This window comes from Chenopodium quinoa, unplaced genomic scaffold (assembly GCF_001683475.1).
Source record: "Chenopodium quinoa cultivar QQ74 unplaced genomic scaffold, ASM168347v1, whole genome shotgun sequence".
Classification (NCBI taxonomy): Eukaryota; Viridiplantae; Streptophyta; class Magnoliopsida; order Caryophyllales; family Amaranthaceae; genus Chenopodium; species Chenopodium quinoa.
In genome coordinates, this window is record NW_018745323.1 from 2657882 (window position 1) to 2679702 (window position 21821).

The 21821-nt window shown below is 35.8% G+C and overlaps 2 protein-coding genes across 2 annotated transcripts; one reads left to right on the top strand and one right to left on the bottom strand.

The window, feature by feature from the left end:
* Positions 1 to 176: 176 nt before the first annotated feature.
* On the bottom strand, positions 177 to 11641 carry LOC110712377 (ABC transporter B family member 26, chloroplastic-like). Its single transcript, XM_021890832.1, is given in 19 exon segments — positions 177 to 776; positions 1058 to 1118; positions 1212 to 1258; positions 1260 to 1277; positions 1548 to 1829; positions 1951 to 2025; positions 2127 to 2201; positions 2819 to 2875; positions 3391 to 3464; positions 3933 to 4143; positions 5082 to 5184; positions 5261 to 5331; positions 5410 to 5464; positions 6135 to 6238; positions 6356 to 6478; positions 6562 to 6606; positions 6894 to 6936; positions 7962 to 8089; positions 10466 to 11641. Coding segments are annotated over 19 exon segments (2109 nt in total). The 5' UTR covers positions 10922 to 11641; the 3' UTR covers positions 177 to 695.
* A 4247-nt stretch (positions 11642 to 15888) lies between these two features.
* On the top strand, positions 15889 to 21269 carry LOC110712375. Its single transcript, XM_021890831.1, has 4 exons — positions 15889 to 16481; positions 19366 to 19518; positions 19630 to 19835; positions 20841 to 21269. Exons 1-4 carry the CDS (start codon positions 16017 to 16019, stop codon positions 21043 to 21045), a joined length of 1029 nt encoding a protein of 342 aa, XP_021746523.1. The 5' UTR covers positions 15889 to 16016; the 3' UTR covers positions 21046 to 21269.
* The last annotated feature ends 552 nt before the right edge of the window (positions 21270 to 21821 follow it).

Sequence of the window (21821 nt, forward strand, 5' to 3'; positions counted from 1 at the left end):
TTGAATAGTTTAACCACTAGGTTAAGCTTTAGTTTATTAAACCCTTTTATTTTACCCACAATTAAGCTAGGTTGAAGTGTTGAACCATGGGCTAATGGTAATGGTCATAGTTCATCAAATTGCAAAATCATTCTGTCTATTCTGATATGGTAAGTTATAAGACCACAAATTATGAGTTAATCTTAAAGTTCTGATAAATTTGATAAAAGTTAAATTCCATATTCAATATCCAACATACAATGTTACAAGGAGAATTCAAAGGCACAAGAAGGTGCAAATGCTCTAATTGAAGTAATATTGTATAATGTACACTTGCAAGTTAATCAAATTCCAGATTGAACTAACTAGTTTTTATATATAGGATTATTAGTACACGAGGATATAAGAATTGGAAGGAAAAACAATATATGTCGCAGCTACATCAAAAAATTGAGCTGCGCCTTTTAAGCCATGTTGACAAATTATGGTCGCCGCCATCATCAACCCACCAAAGCACCAATGCACAATTTCTTCATTGGATCTGTTACATGAAAATATTGACTTTTGCCAAATTCACTGATCAGCAGCAGAACAGTTTGCTTCAACCTCTCGTGGGTTGTGACTGCAGTAGAAGACTACTGTTAAGAAAGGTAAAACAGTGCACCAATGTGCTCTGTACTTCATAGCAAGTAACTTTCATGGAATTGCTCAATGCTTCAAGCGACAGCATCTGCTTGTTTACGGGTTAATCTTGCATACAAGCCATCCTTTAGAAGAAGCTCCTTGTGACAACCCACCTACACAGATAAAAGTCGTAAATACAACCACAGAAGAATAAAATTGATATCACTTTTGGACACCAAAAAGATAATTTTTTTCACATAAAAGTTCACCTACAGCTACAGTTTCCTATAGGTCAATCTGCATTTGCAATTAAAGATTTTCATCTCATCAACTTTCTACCATTACTTGGTGGGAAATTTGGAACATTGTGCCAAATAAGACATATTATACATTAGAAAGCTTCAAATCAGAGGCTTGAGAATCAAGATCATCAATCATTTATGACATGACCTACCTCGACAATATGACCACCACTCATCACTACTATCTTGTCAGCAGCTTGTATTGTGGAAAGCCTGCATAAATGGAGCATCATATTCAACACAGTGAGAAGCCATGAAACTGTGTACGATCACTTTTCATTAAAGGCTTATAGGTGAAAGACAGACCTATGTGCAATTACTATGACTGTTCTCTTCGATCGCGAGTCATTTTTTTACTGCACGAAGAACGCCCTGCATACAAAATGATATATTAATAGCCATGTCAAAATACCCTCCTTTCATATTCTTTTTCCCTTTTTTTTTTAAGTAAGCAGAGTATAATCAGCCTACGAGGTCTAGGGAATGAAAGTCTTATAGAGGACTGAAGCGAATTGAAAAAGAAAAAGAAAGATTGAGACAAAGAGGAAATCTAATATAGCTACTCAGAGCCTACCAAGGATTTATCAATTTTTTTGTTTCAAGGAACTCATGATAAATCCCACGGTTGAGTTACACACAAACCTTGATATTGTGTTCGCTTTCTGCATCCAAGGCACTAGTAGCTTCATCGAGAATCAAAATGGCTGGATCTCTAACGATAGCTCGAGCAATAGCAATCCGTTGTTTTTGTCCACCGCTGAGCAGATCATCATCAACAATGGTATTATAACCATTGGGCAAGGATGAGATAAAGTCATGAGCAAAAGCTTGCTTAGCAGCCCACTCAACATCTTCTTGTGTGACCTCTCTGGGACACCCGTATCTAATGTTTGAGCTTATGTCCATTCGGAAAAGCCGAGGTTCCTGTTCAAAAAATGTGTGAGCATGGTGAATTTTGAAAACTATATCTCTATTACCACACAGGCAGGTTACTGGTTGCCTGGCTGATCCATCAAGCTTTAACTCAAAAGTGCAAGACAAAAACCTGGCCCACATATCCCATCCTTGCTCTCAACCATTGAGCGTCTAACTTCTTAAGAGGAAAGCCATCAATTAATATCTGCAGAAAAGGAAAAGACAAGAGAAAAAGATATTCTTTTGAGAGAGTGTAAAACTTTGGTATGAGAGAGAGGAAGCATACGGAATCTAAGATACACATACCTCACCACCAGTTGGCTCATAAAGACGTAGAAGCAGATTCACAATTGTGCTTTTACCACTGCCACTAAGACCAACCTGACAAAATAACTTGATTTAAAATGGGTCCTTAATGTCATTATGCAGCCAGGAAATCAAAGCTTTGTTAGTAGTCCCTTTCAAATGCTGATGAGCTATTGGTTCATTGTTCAAGTGTTTGCACAAGCCCCTGGCTCCTCCACTCCTAATGTCAGCTTATCAGGACTATGTTGGGTGGGGGAGTGGGGACAAACTGCCTACTAGGGCCCAACTAGGTCCAGGGAAATTGAAAACTTCTGTGTTCAAGCCTGGAAAACATGAAAAGCAAGACTACAAGTCTGTGATTGATTGGACTAAGTGGAAGAACCAATGGGTGGCAGGGACCCTAGCCCCTCCAGAATGGGCTCCACGCTCGACGCTCCAGTAGTTTTTCTCCCCCTAGAAGGGATTATTGGTAATAGCTTATAAATTTTAACGTCACAAGCAGATCATTGATTATGTGGTTTTTACTTTCCCCTTTTTACTCCAAAAAAGGTAGTTGTATTTAGAAAGGAAAAAAAAAAAAAAAAAAACAACAACAACAACAATAACAAAGAATTTAAACACGTTGTTAACACCAAAGTACCAAAAAAATATTAATAAGAAAAATGAAAAAGAAGAATTGAGTAGTCCCTTACTATAGCAATAACTTCATTTGGGTGCATGGACACATTTATGCCTTCTACTACATGTACCTGTTTAAACTTAGCATGTTAGTCACATAGAATAGTGCAAGCAGCTAAAATAAGAGCTGGAAACATTCAGGTTGCAATTGACAAATCATTACAAGGAGCTAAACTATGGAATTTTGTAATCTATATTACAGTTCTGAGATACTTGAAACCTACTTTTCTGATCTTTAAACTAGATTATTTTGTATTATACCAAATGGTTCAAGCAATTTAGTGATAGAGAATATAATTTGGAAGAGATGGCAACAAAAAAGAAGAATAGACCACAGCTAATTTCTCAAAATATGAAAGACAATTTACCCAAAAACAGCATCTACAAATTTTCACAAGTCATCTAAGCTACAATAGAGAGATCCTGCATATTTGCTTATTTCCATGATCTCAAGACACAACTCTCAAAGTTCCACATATCATCCAACCAACATCAGCATATAATAGCATATGCACAGTGTTAGACAATTCAGGACACTACCAGTGTTAGTGATTATGTGCTAACCGAGCAGTAGGATTGAACATACCTCAGGCCTTGTCGGATAGGAAAAGGAGACATCCACAAAATCAATATGCCCAGTCAGTTTTTGCAGTTTCAATCCTGCATCATGTTTCCAAAAATAGAAATAGTAAATAACTACTAATAATAAGTGATCACATATTTACATATAAGAGCAGAAAGGGTTTAAGCATAGAAGAAACACGAGTTGCATGCTTTATTTTCTTATAAAAAGTGAGATGGATAGCCAAGCAACTAATACATGTCAAGCAAAAAGGATCACAAAATCCACAATAGTGAATGTTGATATGAGAGGTCCGGATTTAGAATGCGTAAAGCCATTATATCATAAGAGCACAATTATTTAAGTGGTCTCAGTTTTAAAGTGCAACCAAGGATTCAATGGGGCAAGGAGAGCATGTCAGGACCAAGTTCAGAAAGCAAAATATTGAATGTATCGATCTGAGAGTCCAGAATCCAGATACTTAAGATCCTGGTAAATTTTGTGCTCCTTTATTCTATACATATCTAATTTTCTGACCAAGAAAAACCTTAAATATGATAAACTACCTTCCGAGACGAACTGTTCACTAGGCACAAGATCCATCAGCTGAAATACTTTTTCACTTGCTCCCACAGACTGCATTAATGATGATACATTATCCCCTATCCACCAAGTGGAATAGATTAGCCATTCACTATATAAAAGAAACTTAGTTAGTTGTTCAGCTGATAGACGACCGGCCAGAATAGACATTCCCCCAACCAGCACAGCGATGACCTAAAAAGTGAAAAGATATATGTCAGTTTTCACAATACTAAGAATTAAGGCTTATAATGTTAAGAAAAAAGATAATCTGACACTGTTGTGAGCCATTACCACAAACAGCAGTTTTTACTCAAAGGACATGACTTCAAGTTTTTACTCCAAGGGCATGGCTTCAAGACTAGGGCTACGTTCTGTTCAACTTGATTAAGTAAATATTTTCTTTTTATCCGAAGTGATCATATTAGATCAAACCAGATCATTTTAATTGTGTTTGTTCAGCACAAAAATTAATTCCGTGGTCAAAAAATATAAGAAAAATCATTTTTGGAAAGTACACATAAATACATCCCATTAACTAACATTTAATTAGGATTTATATACATATAGTGGATGATCAACTAGGTCAAAGTCTTGAGGGGTGGTACCCAAGACCTGGGATCAAATCCCGTCTACATCATTTGCCCTTTTGGCTCTCTCTACACCCAAAAAAAAATGTACATATAAACTCGAAGCTTGGTCAAATCAGGAAATCACATCAGATCAAGTAAGGTTAACTGCACATAGCCTTGAAGTAGAATTGTGGTATGAGAGCAAAATGTGATAGACACCAATAGACAAAAGCAACCAGCAAAGTGTACCAGAATTTTTAAATCAACTCAGCCCAAAGTTAAGAACAAGCATTCAAACAATAAATAGCCAAAAGGTATGCACTATGCAGTGTTATCCAATGTTACAATCTGAGATCAGCATCTTGTTAGACAATGCTTGTGTTTTCCCTTCATTATTTTATCCAATCATATCAATAATCAGAAAAGTAATGCTGCGCAGCTAGGTCCAAAATGGTTTTTGTTGTATACAAAATGCCAACGATTTTCCAAATCACACAAACATAAAAGTGGTCAAGCATAAGTTGAATAGTTTCTACATAAAAAATAAAAATTGTGCCAAACCTGCGTTGAGTGATAAAGAGTATTGAAGCTGACATTCCAAAGTCCATATGCAGCACTTTGTCGTAAGCTGATACCTGCTAATCTTTCCAGCCACACCTCATACCTATCCACAATTAAATGTAGCTCATTTGTTTAGCATACACACAGCCTGGTTTAATTTTTTATCCAAGAATACCCACCTTCCTAATTCTCGCTCTTCTGTGCCATAAACTCTAACAGTTCGCATCAAAGAAAGTGTCTCTTGAGCGACCTATGTCCCAAAAAAACTGTGTAAGAAGATGTTAACAGGAAAAAAAACAAGAAGAATTATGGCCATTAGTCGCATTACATCGTTGGCAGAGGCAGTGTACTCCTGGGTCAGCTTTGCTGCCTTCTTCTGATACCTGTAAGACAGATTTCAGATCCTTTCTCACAAAAAAGTGACAAAGCTGTTTAAATCTGAATGAAAACATGCATAACCCAAGTCCAAATCATGGCCCACTAATCATGATTAATATACCACCTCTTCTGAGTCACTTAGGTTGGTAGGTGTGATATTAAAATTAAATTTCCAATCACATGGTGAGGAATATAAGAGGAGAGGGGTGTGTTGAGACTCAAATTTTTTAGTGGTCACAAAAGACCATGAAAGGACAAGTCAGATCCTCATTCCAACAAATAAATGAATAGATCAGCATAAGGTCATCTGTCAGACTAGAAATGCACTCCAGAAATATGTTGAAGTTTTTTTATCTCAGGGTCTCTAGACTCTCTAGTCTCTACTTCTCTGGTGAAATTTAAATTTAGGTAAGCAAGGAAAGTATCCTAAAAGGGAATATTTTCAAGAGAAATCAATTCTCTTTTCTTTTCACTATGTATTCTCTAGAAGCAAGATTCAACATTTGATTTCGAACAGCACGAAATTGTTCAGAGCATAATTTTGGAATGCTATATTATCCATGGATCACACATAATAAAATTTAAGTGAATAGATTACAGTTTTTTGGTCAGTATAAAAAAGCAAAGGAATTCTATGTTCCAAGTTTATGAAGCAAGCATGGCATGAAAACTTACTGGCCATATACAATCATAATTGACGAAAGAGTGATGCATATTGCTAACGTGAACAAACCAAGCGGCCAGGATAAAATTAGCAGATAGATCAAGGCACCAGTGCCCTGAGATAGCAAACAAAGAGTGAACATTAATAAAGATCTTAAAATAAGCATACAAAAAATAAATAATAAAAAAAAAAAAACGAAAACATTCCTGAAAAGCATAAGGCAAAGGAAAACCTGCAGAATATTGCGTGATATCAAATTAAGATCATTTCCAATCACACGAGACACCTGCTGACAATCTGCCCCAAGCCTGCTAGTGAGATCACCGACTGTTGAAGCATCAAAAAAGGATATGTCCTACAGAGAGAATGACTGATATCAAAACATGAAAATGTCTATACCCCAAGGAGGGTCTTGGAACCAATATGAAGGCTCAGAACCTGAAGCATGAGAGAGGAATACAACGTTTCTCTCATTCTCTTGACCTGCATATGAGCAAGAACTATGATCAAGATGGGCAATACAAGATGCCAAACAATAATTAAAAGGCAGAAGGTTTTATGAATTTGAGCTGGTCCCTTTCCCCAAGTAAAAGCTTGATTGTAAAGGAAGAAACAAAATTTCAATATAGTTTGATTTGCAGATATTTGCTCTGGTTGCCCACAGTCAGCTGAAACCAGGAGTTCATAAATTTTGAAAGGATGCAGCCAACGGATATTTACAAATCAGAACAAGAGAAGAAGAAAAGTATGTACAAAAAACCTCCACTCACTAGGATCATATTTGCAACGCTGAAACAGCCTCCTCTTATGCCACTGTAGCTCAAATAAACATGTTACAAGTCAGTTGCTCTATCACGTAATTGTACATATATTTTATACTAAAATTATTAACACAAACAGCAGTTTGTACATCAACAAATTATGCTTTCAAATTCACACTATCTCAGTATTCAAATTTCCCAAGACTTGATCCCTGAAAATTCACGTGGTTTTATGAGAACAGTGTAATATAACCCACAAAAATTTTCACCCAACAACATCAATAGTAGATAATAAATACATTTATACATGACAAAGTTAAACAACTTTCTCACTAAACATTTCACATGGACTTTCTTATGACTTGTTCTAATTAATCCCCATCAGATAGAATATCTTTTGTATACTTGATAGTTTCGCTAAACATGTCAACAGTTCAATGAAAAGTTGTACTGTGAATAAATCACACTAAATTGAGCCACTGAGTAATCTCTAATTCTCTAGCATTCCTAGCTCTTGTCAACCTAATATAAGAAATAATACTTGGTAAAAAGCAGGCCAGTCAAGGATTTCATAAGGTAGATAACAAGTATAATAACTTGGCACATTGACTGACAAGATTCAGACCATAAAATCAATTGCAAGAGCCTTTGTAATGCCTTCAATATTTAACACAATATTCCAATATTTTTGACAACTATGGTTTGAGACTTTGAGCTATGGGATAAAACCTCACCATTACCTATCAGTTGACTAACATGAAATATATCAAGCAGCAATTCATCGCTGTCTACATATTTCAATTTCTTCCAATAAGTCATTCCCAAAATACAATCCATGCCAACATAATATGATATCAAATTGCTGCAAAAAAAACATGGCCAAGCAACATTGTTGGAATTCATTACAATTGAAGTGTGGACATGTATGCTTAGACCAGCATCTAAACTCACAAAGAATGATTCAAGGGACAGGAAATCAGCAACAATTGAGGCATAAGCACTAGGAAAACTACTAAGTGTCATCTCCTATATTATAGTTCAGAGAAAAAGGAGGTATTGACCATACAAGATTTTGACCTGCAAATTCCGGCAATGATGCAAAAAATAGACAAAAGAACCACATTTCGACGGAAAATCATGGCATTGCCACTCTGTGCTGAAAAGATTGATGCTGTCAAGAAGTGTGGTATAGAGATCTCTGCAAGCTGAAAGGAAAAAACAAAGCACCATATTTCCATCAAACACATGAACAGAACATCTCTAATCAATTAGACTTGTTAAACAAACAAAGTCATACAAACTGCATAAGTATCAGACATAGATCCCTTTATCCATTCATAAAAAACTAAAAGTATCAGACATAGATCCCTTTATCCATTCATAAAAAACTAAAAGTATCAGACATAGATCCCTTTATCCATTTCAGTTTTTATACGAACAATGGACACCCGAGTAGTTGCTATCTTAATTTCCAAAAAGACGAAAATTTTAATAGCAAAGCATTTTGCTTCACCTCACCATGAGCCAGTAACAACACTGAGTCACTGAATGCACTATTTAGCGACCACTTTCAATTAGGTTATAAACCTAATAATGACAATTATAACTAGTCAAGATCAACTAAAATAAGCATGTCTTAGATATGATTTAAATACTTTTTTTTATCCAATTCTTCAAATGTGTAATTGCTTTAAAACAATGAGTATAAACTTCTAAAAATGATCTATATTAAGGTATCATAAAGTGGCCCGTTCACTTTGGCTTAATTTCAGTACAATTCAGTTCAACTCTTAATTTCCTTCTCTCATAAAATATTCATTTCAGCTCTATTCAATTCAGTTCAGCTCAACTCCAATCAGTTCAGTCAGTTCAATAAATGTAAACAGGCTCTAACTCATGTTAAATAATACTCACATATTTTGGTAAGTAAAGCTAGCTTCTGCAAAAAAAAAGTAGGGGTGAGCATGGGATGGGTACCCGTACCTAGAGGCGGATTATAGTTAGGGCGTATTGGGGCCTGGCCAGGTACTTTTGGGGGAAAATTGTAGTACATGCAGAGCAATAAAAGACTAAAGCAAGCTTAATTAATCCATTAAGTAAAAAAACATGAAAAAGCCCAATAAATTACAAATATCTAAATTCTTATTTATTTACTCACTAAGAAACTCAATTCCAATTCCCAATAAAAGCCTGACACTCTTCACTATGCTCACAAGTCACAGAATATTTTTGTCCACTTATCCCAAATTTCCATTCAAGTGATTTAATTATCAATTATCATCAGTAAATCAATTCTGTATAGTTTAATCAATTTGGTTTAAAGGATTTCTTTTCAACATTGTTTCAATTCATGTTATTTTTATTATTGTATGAAATTGCAACGAGATTGGTATACTAGTTTAGTAATTTGCACACATAAAAAGTTAAAAAGAAATTCGATAATTGTACGTTATTAGTCAATATCTAACATAAAGGCATATAGTTTTGTGTTGTTTGTATGTCTTTTTTTTTTTTTTTTTTTTTTGGTAATATATAACAATTGTTGATTTCTTTTAACTTTTTCATTACTTATGAATCTTGACACATTGATGGTTAATAAATTAAGTTACTAATGATTAATGAATGTATGAACCTTCGACAAATTCATTGGATTGTTTTTTATATGATATTGTGTTGATAATTACTGGCCCCTGAAAGAAAAACTTTCAAGATCCGCCACTGCCCGTACCGTTAGTACTAACGGTACGGGCATCCGATAACCAAAATCACTAAAAGTGATACCCATAACCGAAACCGATAAGTTCGGGTACCCGAATTTTCGGATCGGTTATCGGGTACCCAATAAGATATCCAATAATGATAATTAAACTAAATTATGTAGTTATTATGATATAATTTACAACTAATTAAAAACAATACCATATGATCTTGACCAAATTATTAATAATATTACTAATCATTGATATTATAAAGTGATTATGAAGTAAAGTAAAAGTTTAGATTTATATTAATAGATTTAAGTAGGGAAAAAAAACAAAAAAAAAATGCTTCTCGGATCGAATAACCATTAATTTTAAAATGATAACCATACCCGATAACAAATTATCGGAACGGGTACCCGAACCGTTATGGTTATCAGATCGGGTATCCTAATTTTCGGAACGGTTACGGATCGGTTTTTCGGATTTTCGGTTTTTCGGAACGGTTGCGGATCGGTTTTTCGGTTTTTCAGGTAGTTTTGCTCAGCTCTTAAAAAAAAGCTAGATAATGTAGTTTCTAAACTATTTCCACCTTCAACTCCAATTATCATCTAAGTTTTCAACTTCCAACCGCCTTCTAAATCAACTTTTCGACTTTCAATTAACCTTTAGAATTATAATTTCGCAACGCTCCAACTTTAAACAAATCACCTTTTCAGTTTTCGCCATATCCTTGGCAAATTACGCCAGCAATTACATGTATAACTAGTATACTAAATCAATCCATATACGAAGTATCAAAAACTATGGAAAAGCATAAACACCTAATGCGCATGAATTACAACCATTTTACTTGTATAAAACATATGAGAGAAAATATACCGCAGTGATAATAAGAGCAGAAAAGGCAGCAAAAATGACCCAACGATCACTCCGAACCAACGTCCACATCCGATGAAGCGCATTCCAAACAGTCACCGGCTTCGCTTTAAGATCAACCTCAATTTCTTCATCAGACAACTTCCACCATTTTCCTCCGGGCAAAATCGCCGGCAAAAATTCAAAAAACTTGCGAATTCTCTCTCCTAACTCAACCTTTTCCGAAAATTCCTGATTCTCTGGATTAGCAGAAATTGGAATTCCGTTCACCGACGCCGCCGCATTGACGGGGAGAATTCTCCGGCGGCGGAGGAAGCTTCTGGAAGGAGGAGGAAGACGGAGAGTTGGACATGGTGAGGGGAGGAGAGAGAAAATTCGAGGGTTTGGAAGTGGTTGAGAATGGCGGAGAGGAAGAGGAAGTGGAGGGGTGAGTTTGAAGGTGAAGGTAGAGAGTGCCATTGATGATGAGGTATGAGTTTGTGTAGTTTATTACTTCCACCGTGTTGAAATGCTAAGTCTACCGTTGGTATTACGCAAGGAAGACATACACCAGAAATTCCTTGTTTTTTTTCCATTTATCCGTTTTTTTTTTTTTTTTTTTTTTTTTTTTCAGGACTATGGAATGTGTTGAACTGTGTTGAGAACTTGAGAACATTGGTTGGTGAAGTCTTGGCTTTGCCGAAGTCTTTGGCCTGTAAGCGGACCATCTTTTACTGTCAAAGGCCGGCCTCGCGATCACCTTTAGGTAAACTAATAGTAAAGGGTATGTTTCGATTCAATGAAAACTACTAAACTGAACAGATTAGGGTTGAAATGAACAGATTATGACTGAACTGAACTGAATTGTTTATGAGAAGAGGAAATTAGGAAGTAGGAAATGAACTGAAATTAAGTTGATAGAACAGACCCAAAGTCTAAATCTATTAGATTGTACTTGGTATAATAATGTCACCTTTATTGGTGAGACTCAACTTTGAATATTGAAACACAAAATGAGTTGTTTTTTTTACCTTCAATGATGATACCAAATCCATTTCTCAATTTAGCAACTCATGTAGATTCTAATTCATAAAGGGCAAAAGTGACTAAAGTATACTAATGTCACTCCACCAAATCCATACTGTAAGTTTCTCAAAAAAAAATTATTTAAACTTAAATAAATTACAAAATATAATACTCCTTCCGTCCCATAATATAGATCTTTTTGTGTTTTTCACGGTATTTAAGAAATAGGAAGAGGAAGTGATAAAAGTACATTAACAGAAGTGAAAGTACAATCATGTACAAAAGTTAGAGAGAGAAAGTGCAAAAAAGCACAAGACATGTGCAAAATTCAAGGATAAATTAGGAAGTACAATGAATAAAGTTAAAAAAAAAGTGAGTGTATAATGGTCTTTATATACTATCCAAAAATAGAAACATGAACAATATTTTGGTTCTCCAAAATAGGAAAACAAGAAGTATATTATAGGATAGAGGAAGTATAATATTGATAAAGAGCCCACATTTTTTATCAAATGAGACTCAAAGTTGGGTATCTAAACTTAGCAACTATAAGTTTAGATACCAACTTATTTGTATCATTTGTAATAAAAAAAAAAAAAAAAAAAAAAAAAAAAAAAAAAAAAAAAAAACTCCCTCAACTCTCACAATTAGAGATGGTCTAAGGGTAAGTTTATTGCATAGTCTCAAAGATAATTGTGGTCTTGCATGAGTCTACTCGTAAGCTACTCGATATTTGGCTAAATCAAAACTCGGTCAAAACTTAACTCACGTTCAAGTTTGGCTTGAAATAACAACAAGTTAGGTCTAAACAATCCTTGACTTGGATCTTTATTATTATTATTATTATTATTATTATTATTATTATTATTAACTATCATTTTAATAAAATAGTTATAGCTTAAAATTATCTATTGACAATGGGGCATTGGGGGCTTATTGTCATATTGGGGGCTTTAAATGAGAGAAGTCATCCATTATAATAATACTTAAACATGTAAATTTAAGAGTTAAGAGTAGATCGAATAATTAATGATCAAGCCCCAAGCTCGAGTTAAGTCATGGTTGTCAAGCTCATGTCTAATTATTGTTATCTAATTGGCTCCCCCTCCACCACTGAGCAACCCCACCAGAGATCACCTTACTAGCAACGACCACCATCTAGTCCATCTACATAGTGAAAACACCCGTTGAGTTGAGAAGAAAGGGCGCATTCAAAACAATACCTTAGCAGAACTTATAATTGAAGTGTCACTAAATCTCATTGAGTATAACGTGCCCTCATAATCTAATGAATTTTTTTTCTGGACGTGTCATTTTAATAATCTCAATGGCCGGAAATTTGTTAACTTTTACATTACTCCCATATCTCACTTTGAGTAGCTTTGGTGAATTATAAGTTAGGTAAAATATAAAAATGTGGGATCAAGTTAAACTTGTCTCGATTTACACCTTTATAATATCAATTTTTTTAACTACGTATAACTTTTACACATTAGTAATTAAATATACTACTCCATATTACTATTAATAATTGAAATAGTGTACATAGCGTGAAAAGAGAAGTGTTGTAAACACAGATTATTAAAACACAAAGAAAGCATACGAATACCAAGTAAAAAGCAGGTTGGTAAAAAGTGTTGTCCTTATTTTTCCACCGCCAAAACTTATGTTCGCACAGCCAACCCGCCAGCCCCACCAGTCCTTCGCTCGTGGGTTTTCTGTTATAATGGAAGTTTTAAATCTGTGTCCAGTAAGCTTTTAAGTGGGTTGGCTCGTGGCTTATTTTTACTTTCTTAAGTGTTGATTTTTCCTTTTTGGGTTTTCAATCGTTGAGCTCTGTTTTGCTGTTTGTTTATTCATCTTGAGTCTCTTGCCCTTGCGTCGTTTTGTGGCCAAGTTTTGTGATTATTGTTGTGTGTTGTTTACCCTATTAGGTGTAGAGTGTGTTCACCTTGTTAAAGCCTTTATTGAGATGAATTTTAGCTTAATTTAATCAAAATTATTGTTGTTTCACTTAAATGATGACGACGATTATGGGTCAATTACCAATATTCTTATGAGAATTGGAAGTTCTGATGGAGTTCTTCCATACAGTCGACATGAATTCGGAGATGCTTATTTGCAATATGACATGCCTATTAAAGTCCTCTATTTTGTTGTTCCCCTTTCTCCTAATGGGATTTCCTTCATTTGTGGACCTTGTCGTTTCCTTAAATTTGAATTTGGCTGCATGTGCTCTTCAAATAATAATCAGTTTTCTCAAGCTTTACAGCTTTGTTCTATAGTGCTTGAGTTTGATGGCAATAATGTTAAAGGTTTGTATCGACGAGCTATTGCTGCGTCAAAATTGGGATGCTTTCCACAGGCCAATGATGACCTGTCACTTGCTTCTCGGTTAGATCCTAAAAACCAAGAAATTTTGCGGGATCTGGATCATGTTGGGAACTTAGTTCAGTTGAAGATTTCAGGGAATTTTTGTCTAGAAAATGATGTTGTTAGTGTGAGTTCACTCCCTGGTACAAAGCCCAAGTATGGTGAAGAGGCTTCTCTTTTTGTCTCACCGACTGTCTCCAACCCAAGCAAAACCAATCAACTTCACTCAGAGGTTACAGGGAAAAGGAGTTTGGATATTGCTCAAGTTGCTTCCTCGAAGAAGAATAAGGAAAATTCTTCTTGTGTTACAGTGGATGGCTCTTTTTCGATTCCCACTGAAATTGATTCGTCACAAGGCATGGTGCAACTGACGCAAAATGTGGGGTGTTTTGGTGAATCCCCAACTTGCGCATCTACTAGGTCCTTTCCGTTGGCATCTCAGAACAATGATTTAGACAACTCGGTTACGGATGAGAAGTGATATCATAAGTTTGTTAACTCTCGGAATCACAAGTCTTGTATGTTGGTGCTGACGGAAACTTTGGGAAAATAGTTTCAGGCAGAGAGCTCCAATATTATAATTCTGCCAGTTTTTCGTTCGTCACTATCCGAGTTGTTCGGGTGTTAAAATCTATCTTGGCAAAGGCCCTCCAAGGTCATAAATTTGGGAAGCAGAGGCCCCCTTTCCGTGCAAGGAATCTTCTTCCTTAAGCCATCATGATGTTTCCCCGCATACCATGATGACAACAGTTCCAACTCCTCTCAAGCAGGTTCCTACCCTGGATGCTAGGTTCCCCTCTTCGTCTGCCCACAGTGTTCCTCCAATGGTCTTGTCACATTTGGTAGTTAACACCTCTAGTGGCGTTTAATTTTTCAGCGCGGTCCCTATTAGCCAATCATTCGGCCACTATATGTTGTCGTCCATCTCTAGGCTTTCGAAAATCAGGTAACAAAATGCATGTTTCTGATCGTTTATTATTTTGTAGGGTTAACATAGGTTACAAACGTAAGCGAGCTTTGTTCGCTACAGACGACTCGTACGACCTCATGCAAAAGAAGATGTTCTTTGATGAATTGATGTAGCGTTCTGTTCATTTGGTTCTCATGTTACTCAGTGTGTGTTTGTAGAGTTGTTTTGTGTTATTGTATTAGTTTGTCTTTAGATTGTAATATTGTTTTTCGTTAGTAGGATCTTACATTCTTTTTGTCAAACGAAAAAAAAAATACAGAGTAAAAATTAAAAAAAGGAAATTTTGACAATTACCACCTTCTGTTTTGTCCATTTTAGCAATTACCACCTTCTAATTTTTTTTTTGAAAATTACCACCTTTTATTTTCAAAAACATCAAAAGTTACCACCTTCTTGCCCCCCAACTAGCACGTGACGTCATTTTGGGCCAATTCTTTCCCTTCCCTCCCTATTTCCCTCACATTTCTCATTCCTATTTGGATTCTCATCTCCCCTTTCACTTTTTTTCCCCAAACCACCAATAATTTTCCGTCAATTTTGATTTGGAGGAGTGAATTGATGAGTTTCTGAATTTTTGGGGGAAAATAAGTGAATGAGAAGGTAAGAATCGGGTTATGGAAGAAAAATAGGGAGACAAGGGAAAGAATGAGCCCAAAATGATGTCACGTGGTAGTTGGGAGACAAGAAGGTGGTAACTTTTGATGTTTTTGAAGATAGAATGTGGTAACTTTCAAAAAGAAAAATAGAAGGTGGTAATTGCTAAAATGGACATAACAGAAGGTGGTAATTGTCAAAATTTTCTTAAAAAAAGTATCGGAATTTTATATCGTCCTAGCTACACACTAACACGACGTCGTAACAATGCCATGATCCTAATCGTTAAGACTATCCATTTCTTGAACGCATTACCAAACTCCCAAATAAAACACCCGCCACAAGGCAGCCGCCTCAACAACGCGCCACGTAATTTCAAACCTGTTAAGACCATAATACCCTCAATAAATCCCTTTATTTCACCCTTACCACCCATTTAAACACTGTTTATAAAGTATCAAACCTGTAATAGAGGACAAAGCCGTCTTTTCACCCACCACTACTCAAAATATCTCTCAACCTCTCACGCATCATCACTGATCTCTCCTTCACGGCTCCTTTTTGTTTCTCTTTGCTAAAAAAATTCTCTCTCCTCAAACTTCTCCGGCAACAATGGCGACTGTTCTCGGAAACCTAGTTTTACCTGTCGACCTAAATTTGCCGGCGAAGGTAATCTCCGATCATCGGAAAAAGCTCCGGTTACTTCCGTACGACGTCGTGTTGAGCTTAGGGTTACCGAAGAGAGAGAAGGAGTTTCAGATATGGGGAGAGTTTTCGACACTTGGAAGGGTGAGTTTCTCGAGGAAGTCGAACGCTGTAGAATATTCTAGCGACGAAGAGAACGGAAATGGTGGCGGAGAAGGTGGAAATGGCGGCGGTAATGGTGGTGATGATGAGGAATTGATTAATTGGGAGATGCAGATGAGGAGGAGAGTGAAGGAGCTTGAGGAGATGAGAGAGTTGGAGAAGAAGGCGGAGGAATTGCAAGGGAAGATTGATGCTGAAACTAGTGAAGGTGATGGTGTTGATGAAACTGAGGAGGAGAAGAAGATGAGAGTTCGGAAAGAGCTCGAAAAGGTTCGTGATCTGTTGTTCTCCTTTTGATTTTGATTTGATGATTTATTTGTTATTTGAGTTATTTTATAATTTATGTTGTTTTGAATTTTGATGATATTTGATGATTTTTAGAAATATTTAAATGCCTAGTTGTGTGTATTATTTTATTGTTTTATTTTTAATTAATGTTGTGTTGTGTTTTTGTTTGGTGATCAAATTACTGAGGAAGTTATTATTCAGATTCATAAGCAATTTGTTGCATACTTTGGGTAGTTATAGATTTAGAGGTAATTAAGATGGTGCCCAATTCAAGTTATCGGGTGCAGGTTGGAATGTAGGATGAGGAAATAGAAGGGCAGACATTTGGTTATTGAAGTATTGATAAAATGAATTTGACACAACAAGAAGTATAGATTTTGTTGGTGGTTAGATCAAGGGCCTCAAGGCAGTAGTAGAAGTTTTGGAAGTAGAAATGGAGAATAACCGACAAAGATGGAGGGAGTAGAGCCTGCAATTCAGGAGAAGACGAGAAGTATCGGGTAAAGCCAAGGGTGGCAAAGGCACCCAATGCTTTTGAGTTTGGTAAAGACGGCGGTGTGTTGAAGCATATGAGTAAGGCGATTTGTTTTGGAGAGTGGGCATAAGAGGCGGTTAATAAGGCAGACAATGGGAGGCCGATGAGTAGTTGGCAGTTAAGCATGAAACACATAGTCATTGTGTTTAAGTGTATAAGTTGGTGATGTTAGATGTGAAGTGCCATAGAAGAGACAATGGAGGGTTAGTTAAAGATATTTGCCTCCATTGCTGGAATAAAAATTGGAGAAAGGGAGAATTGAAGAATAGTTTATGAAGGGTGTGGAAATGGTGATATGTTTTTGATATGTTGAATTATATTAAGATCCTAAACCAGATGAATTTTTTTTTTATGGCCTTGTATTGTTCACCTTATATTTGCTTTACATTAATTTTACATGAAATTATTTTTTATGAGCTTAAATTATTTTTCCAAAACTTGAATTATTTTTAATGATTAAAACTAATCTAACTAAATTTCTCTATTATTTGAAATTAATGATTTTTACAAATTACAACTTAATTTTACTTAATTGAACTTTTTTTTTTTCTTTCTAAACTTAAATTATTTTTACCGCAGTGAAATTATGTTATGGAACTTAAGTTATCTTTAATGAATATTATTTGAATAAGGTGAAGAGATCAGGACCTTAGTAAAATGATCCGCATAAATCTTGTAGAATTTATAGGTTAACATAGGAGAGAACCAATGAATTCTACCATCTTGAGGATATTAAGTCCAAAGGAGCACTGAAGTTAAGCAAAGATGAAGGGGAGTGTTGGTAGTTTATTACTTGTGCAAGAATTAAAATGAGTGATGATATAGATTTGTAGCATGACAGTCGTAGAATGGATGGCACATCACCTTTTTAAGTGATAAAATCTGCCACTGTGCCACCTTATAAAATCTCACCATCTAAAATGAACACTTCCACTTGGCTGATAATATAAGAAGCTCGATTAAAATTCCCAACATCACATTGATGATCTCATTGTAAATGGAAGAAATTGATGATATGATTTACACAATTCTAGGAATATGATTTACACAATTCTAGGAATATGATTTGCAATCAATCAATCAATCAATCAAAGCCTTAATCCCATAAGTGGGGTCGGCTACATGAACCAAATTTGATTATTCCGTGTGGTCATCTACAAAAATCTTCCTCCTTCATCCCTTACTATCCAATGCTTCATCCTCATGCAAAAGATATGACTTGCATAATCAAATATAATATTCTCCTAGGAAGATATTCACATAGTCAAAGTTATGATCTGTGTCAAATATGATTTGAGAAGATAGTATCAAGAAATATTCTTGACATTTATTTTCATACTTGTTTCTTGATGCTGTTCTTGGGTTATTTTGATTTTTATTATTTTGGTTCCCCTTACCTGCAGACAAGTAGGATAGTGGAAAGCTATACAAAGTTGAAGTAATTTAGGCCGTGATTGCTATTGCTTCTTTTGAGTGTTGCATGATGTCATGGATTTAATGCCTTGTAGTGCTGTAGAGATGATGGTTGAATGCTAAATAAGCTCGCTGTTCCGTTTTGAATACTTAAGTCCTAAGAGCATAGGCAGTGGCATATGTTCTGTTATGCACTGTCCAGTTATTACTCGAGCCTTCTGACTTTCTGAGTTACCAGAATAGTAAAAGAACAGGATTTAGCTGTTGCATCCATAGTTATGCTTAGGGCAATTACTTGTAGAGTTATAGCCATCATAATCCCTATTTTGCCCACTACTAATTATTGACAAGTGACTGTTTATATTATTATTATTATCGCCTTTCTTATTTAGCTTTAAGTTAGCTGTTACTTGCTTGAAAATGTTTAGCCACTGCTTCCAATCGTATCATCCATTCCTCTGTGCTGTATGCCTGTATACTTTCAGAGAGTCTTCAGGATGTCTTTTTTGGGAACGCCTTTTCCGTATCTTAAACTGGTTAGGTTGAGGGTTAGGACTTGTGCTGCTGGTCTGCCGCCTATGGACATCCTCAAGCCTTTAGTGGATATGTAATTGTTTCAGATAAGTGATTTGAGCAGTTAGGTGAAGGACTGAAGCACAAAATTGTCAACTACAACTTGCTTATCTAGCTAGAGGCAATGATGAAGAGTTGATGACTGGATTTCCAACTAAAACTGTTTCTTAATGCATAGAGTATTTGTAATTTGTTGGGTCTATGTAAGGCATGAAGATTGATGGATTTTGTTTGGTTTATTGTTCCCTCTGTGTGCTGTTGAATTTGCTTTATTTATTTATCTGTTTTTTTTTATTTTTTTCAAATGAAGCCAATTAATCAATTCTTCTCTCCATGATACTGTAGGTGGCAAAGGAACAAGCTGAACAAAGAGCAACTGCTAAATTGATGTTTGAGCTGGGTCAAAAGGCTTATGGTAGGGGCATGTATAAACGAGCTATTGAGTTTTTAGAAGCTGCATTGACAATCATTCCTAGACCTACGCTTTTTGGTGGCGAGGTCGGTTTGGCTGCTAGCACATGATGAATTATGGCTGTTCTCTTTTGTTATAGTGGGTTAATATACATACTAGTGGTTGACCTAATATCATTCTCTTTTTATGGTCTGCAGATTCAAATATGGCTTGCTATGGCGTATGAGGCCAACAACCGGCATGCAGATTGCATTGATCTATATCAGCAATTAGAAAAAAAGCATCCCAGTGTCAGCATTCGCCGACAAGCTGCAGAGCTTCGTTACATCTTGCAAGCACCGAAAATAAAGATAACCCAAGAAGAGATGGTAACAATCCCGCTAATTGGTAATAGTTATGACAGGTGATTTTCAGGACTTACATCTGAACCTCATTTATCTTAAGAGTTCAAGTTATGGGTTAAGGGCACTTTCATCACTTGCTATGAATTTAACTGTATCTAACATCACAGAAGCAAAAGAGAGATTAACACAGTTTAACACGAGAATTATACACTAGGTATAAGATGGGAGATTCCTCTTCTATTTTAGGTATAAACCACGAATTTTTTTTATCAATGGCAAAGAAAATTACTTCAGTGTATTATCTTCTAGTTGATGAAGACAGCCTCCACATCTTTGATTACCAGCTAATATTATTCATGTGCACCACATTACATATCCAAGAGTAGACACCAGTTTTAACTCTTGGTTTCACATTGATTATAATGAAGCTTTTAGTTTAGCCATCAAACCCATTGGGGCTTAGACAGACCATGAATCTGGTATGCTCTACATGAATTACTATATGAACCTGCTGTGTGGACCACAACTACTCTTAAGACCATGGAAAAATCACTAGACCCTCACAAGAATGAAGTCGCCAAAATAGCATATCAGAAGACTTCTTGGATCATGTAGAGTGTCACCAAGAGCGAATTCTCGTCTTGGATCAAAGACCGCTTAGGGACTATGCCAAATTATTTAATGCTTCCTAAGTTCTTTTATTTATAAAAATCTATAAAAGCCTATCTTAACTATGTATTGATTAAAGTATTGTTTATTAAATCTGATCCAATGTATCTACAAAAGCTGTAATTAAGCTTACACATTTACACTTTATCTGTTAATAGAGTCTTTTAGGTGAATCTCCGCAAACTATAAACATAACAAAATATGGTATTCGGTCACCCCCTTGTTGTAGGCTTTCATGGATTTTTGGAATGTAAAACGTGTTACGTATCTAAGTTGTACCATTTTTTTTTTATCACTGCTGCAGTTTTGCTCGCTTTGTCTATGAGTGGTATTTCTTTCCACAGATTTGCGCTTTACCCTTGCTAACACCTGGATACTTCTATTGTCTCTTGCAGCTATGCATCGACTTGGACTGACAAAAGCAAGGACAAGGAACAATTCATTGGTTCTTCAACTACGAGTGCATTCCCCTCATCCAGAGATTATATTGGGGACTTCCTAAAGTGGAAACCCCCTGTGTTGCAGGATAATCGCATTTTCTGGGCTGCAGTAACTTTATGGTTTGGTTTGGTTGGAGCTGCCCTTTTACTTCAGAGATGATCAATTATATATATACAAATACACCCTCCCTTATTCCTATATATAAGTAGAATCCATCCAATTCTTGATTCCTAAGGTTTTCATCGTGTTGAATATGTATATATATATGTGGCAATGTGCATGTTTATTGTGAGTAATGTTAGAGCAGAATCAGCATTGCATTCTTTCTGCAATTGGGCCTAACATGCGGTCGGCCTTCTGCATCTATTAGTTCTTTTGTTTCATCATATGATTCCCCCCCCCCCTTGTTTCTGCTCTCTAAATTATCCTGGACTTGGCTCATTCTCCAAGAATGGAGATGCACTGGGAGATCCATATGTTACAGTCTCGGTCTTTTGAATATGCTCTGGCTATCCTTCTAGCTCCATCTTCCTCTTCGCATTTATGTATTTATTTATCAAAATTAATATTCATATATGGGTTGCAATGATTATTTTAGATTTTTGCCTTTTTGGCAGGCTATATAAGAAAATAAAGTGGGATAACCAGATAAGTAATACCTCTTCCATCCTTAAAAATCTTGAAGTAGGTTAAATATTCACATCTCTTTAGCCGTCCTAGAATAATACGAGTATGTTAAATTCACCATTTCAGTTCTATTCCATAAAATTGGCTTTAACACCGTCTTACCATTATAAGACTATCTTGTAGGTGGGTTAGGCTGAATAAAGAGTAAACCTCAAATAGGGTCATGTAGTTAACTAGTTATAACGACTCACAAAAATGGTCCTATGATGATAAGTGATTTTGTACAAATAGTTGTCATTTTTAATTGT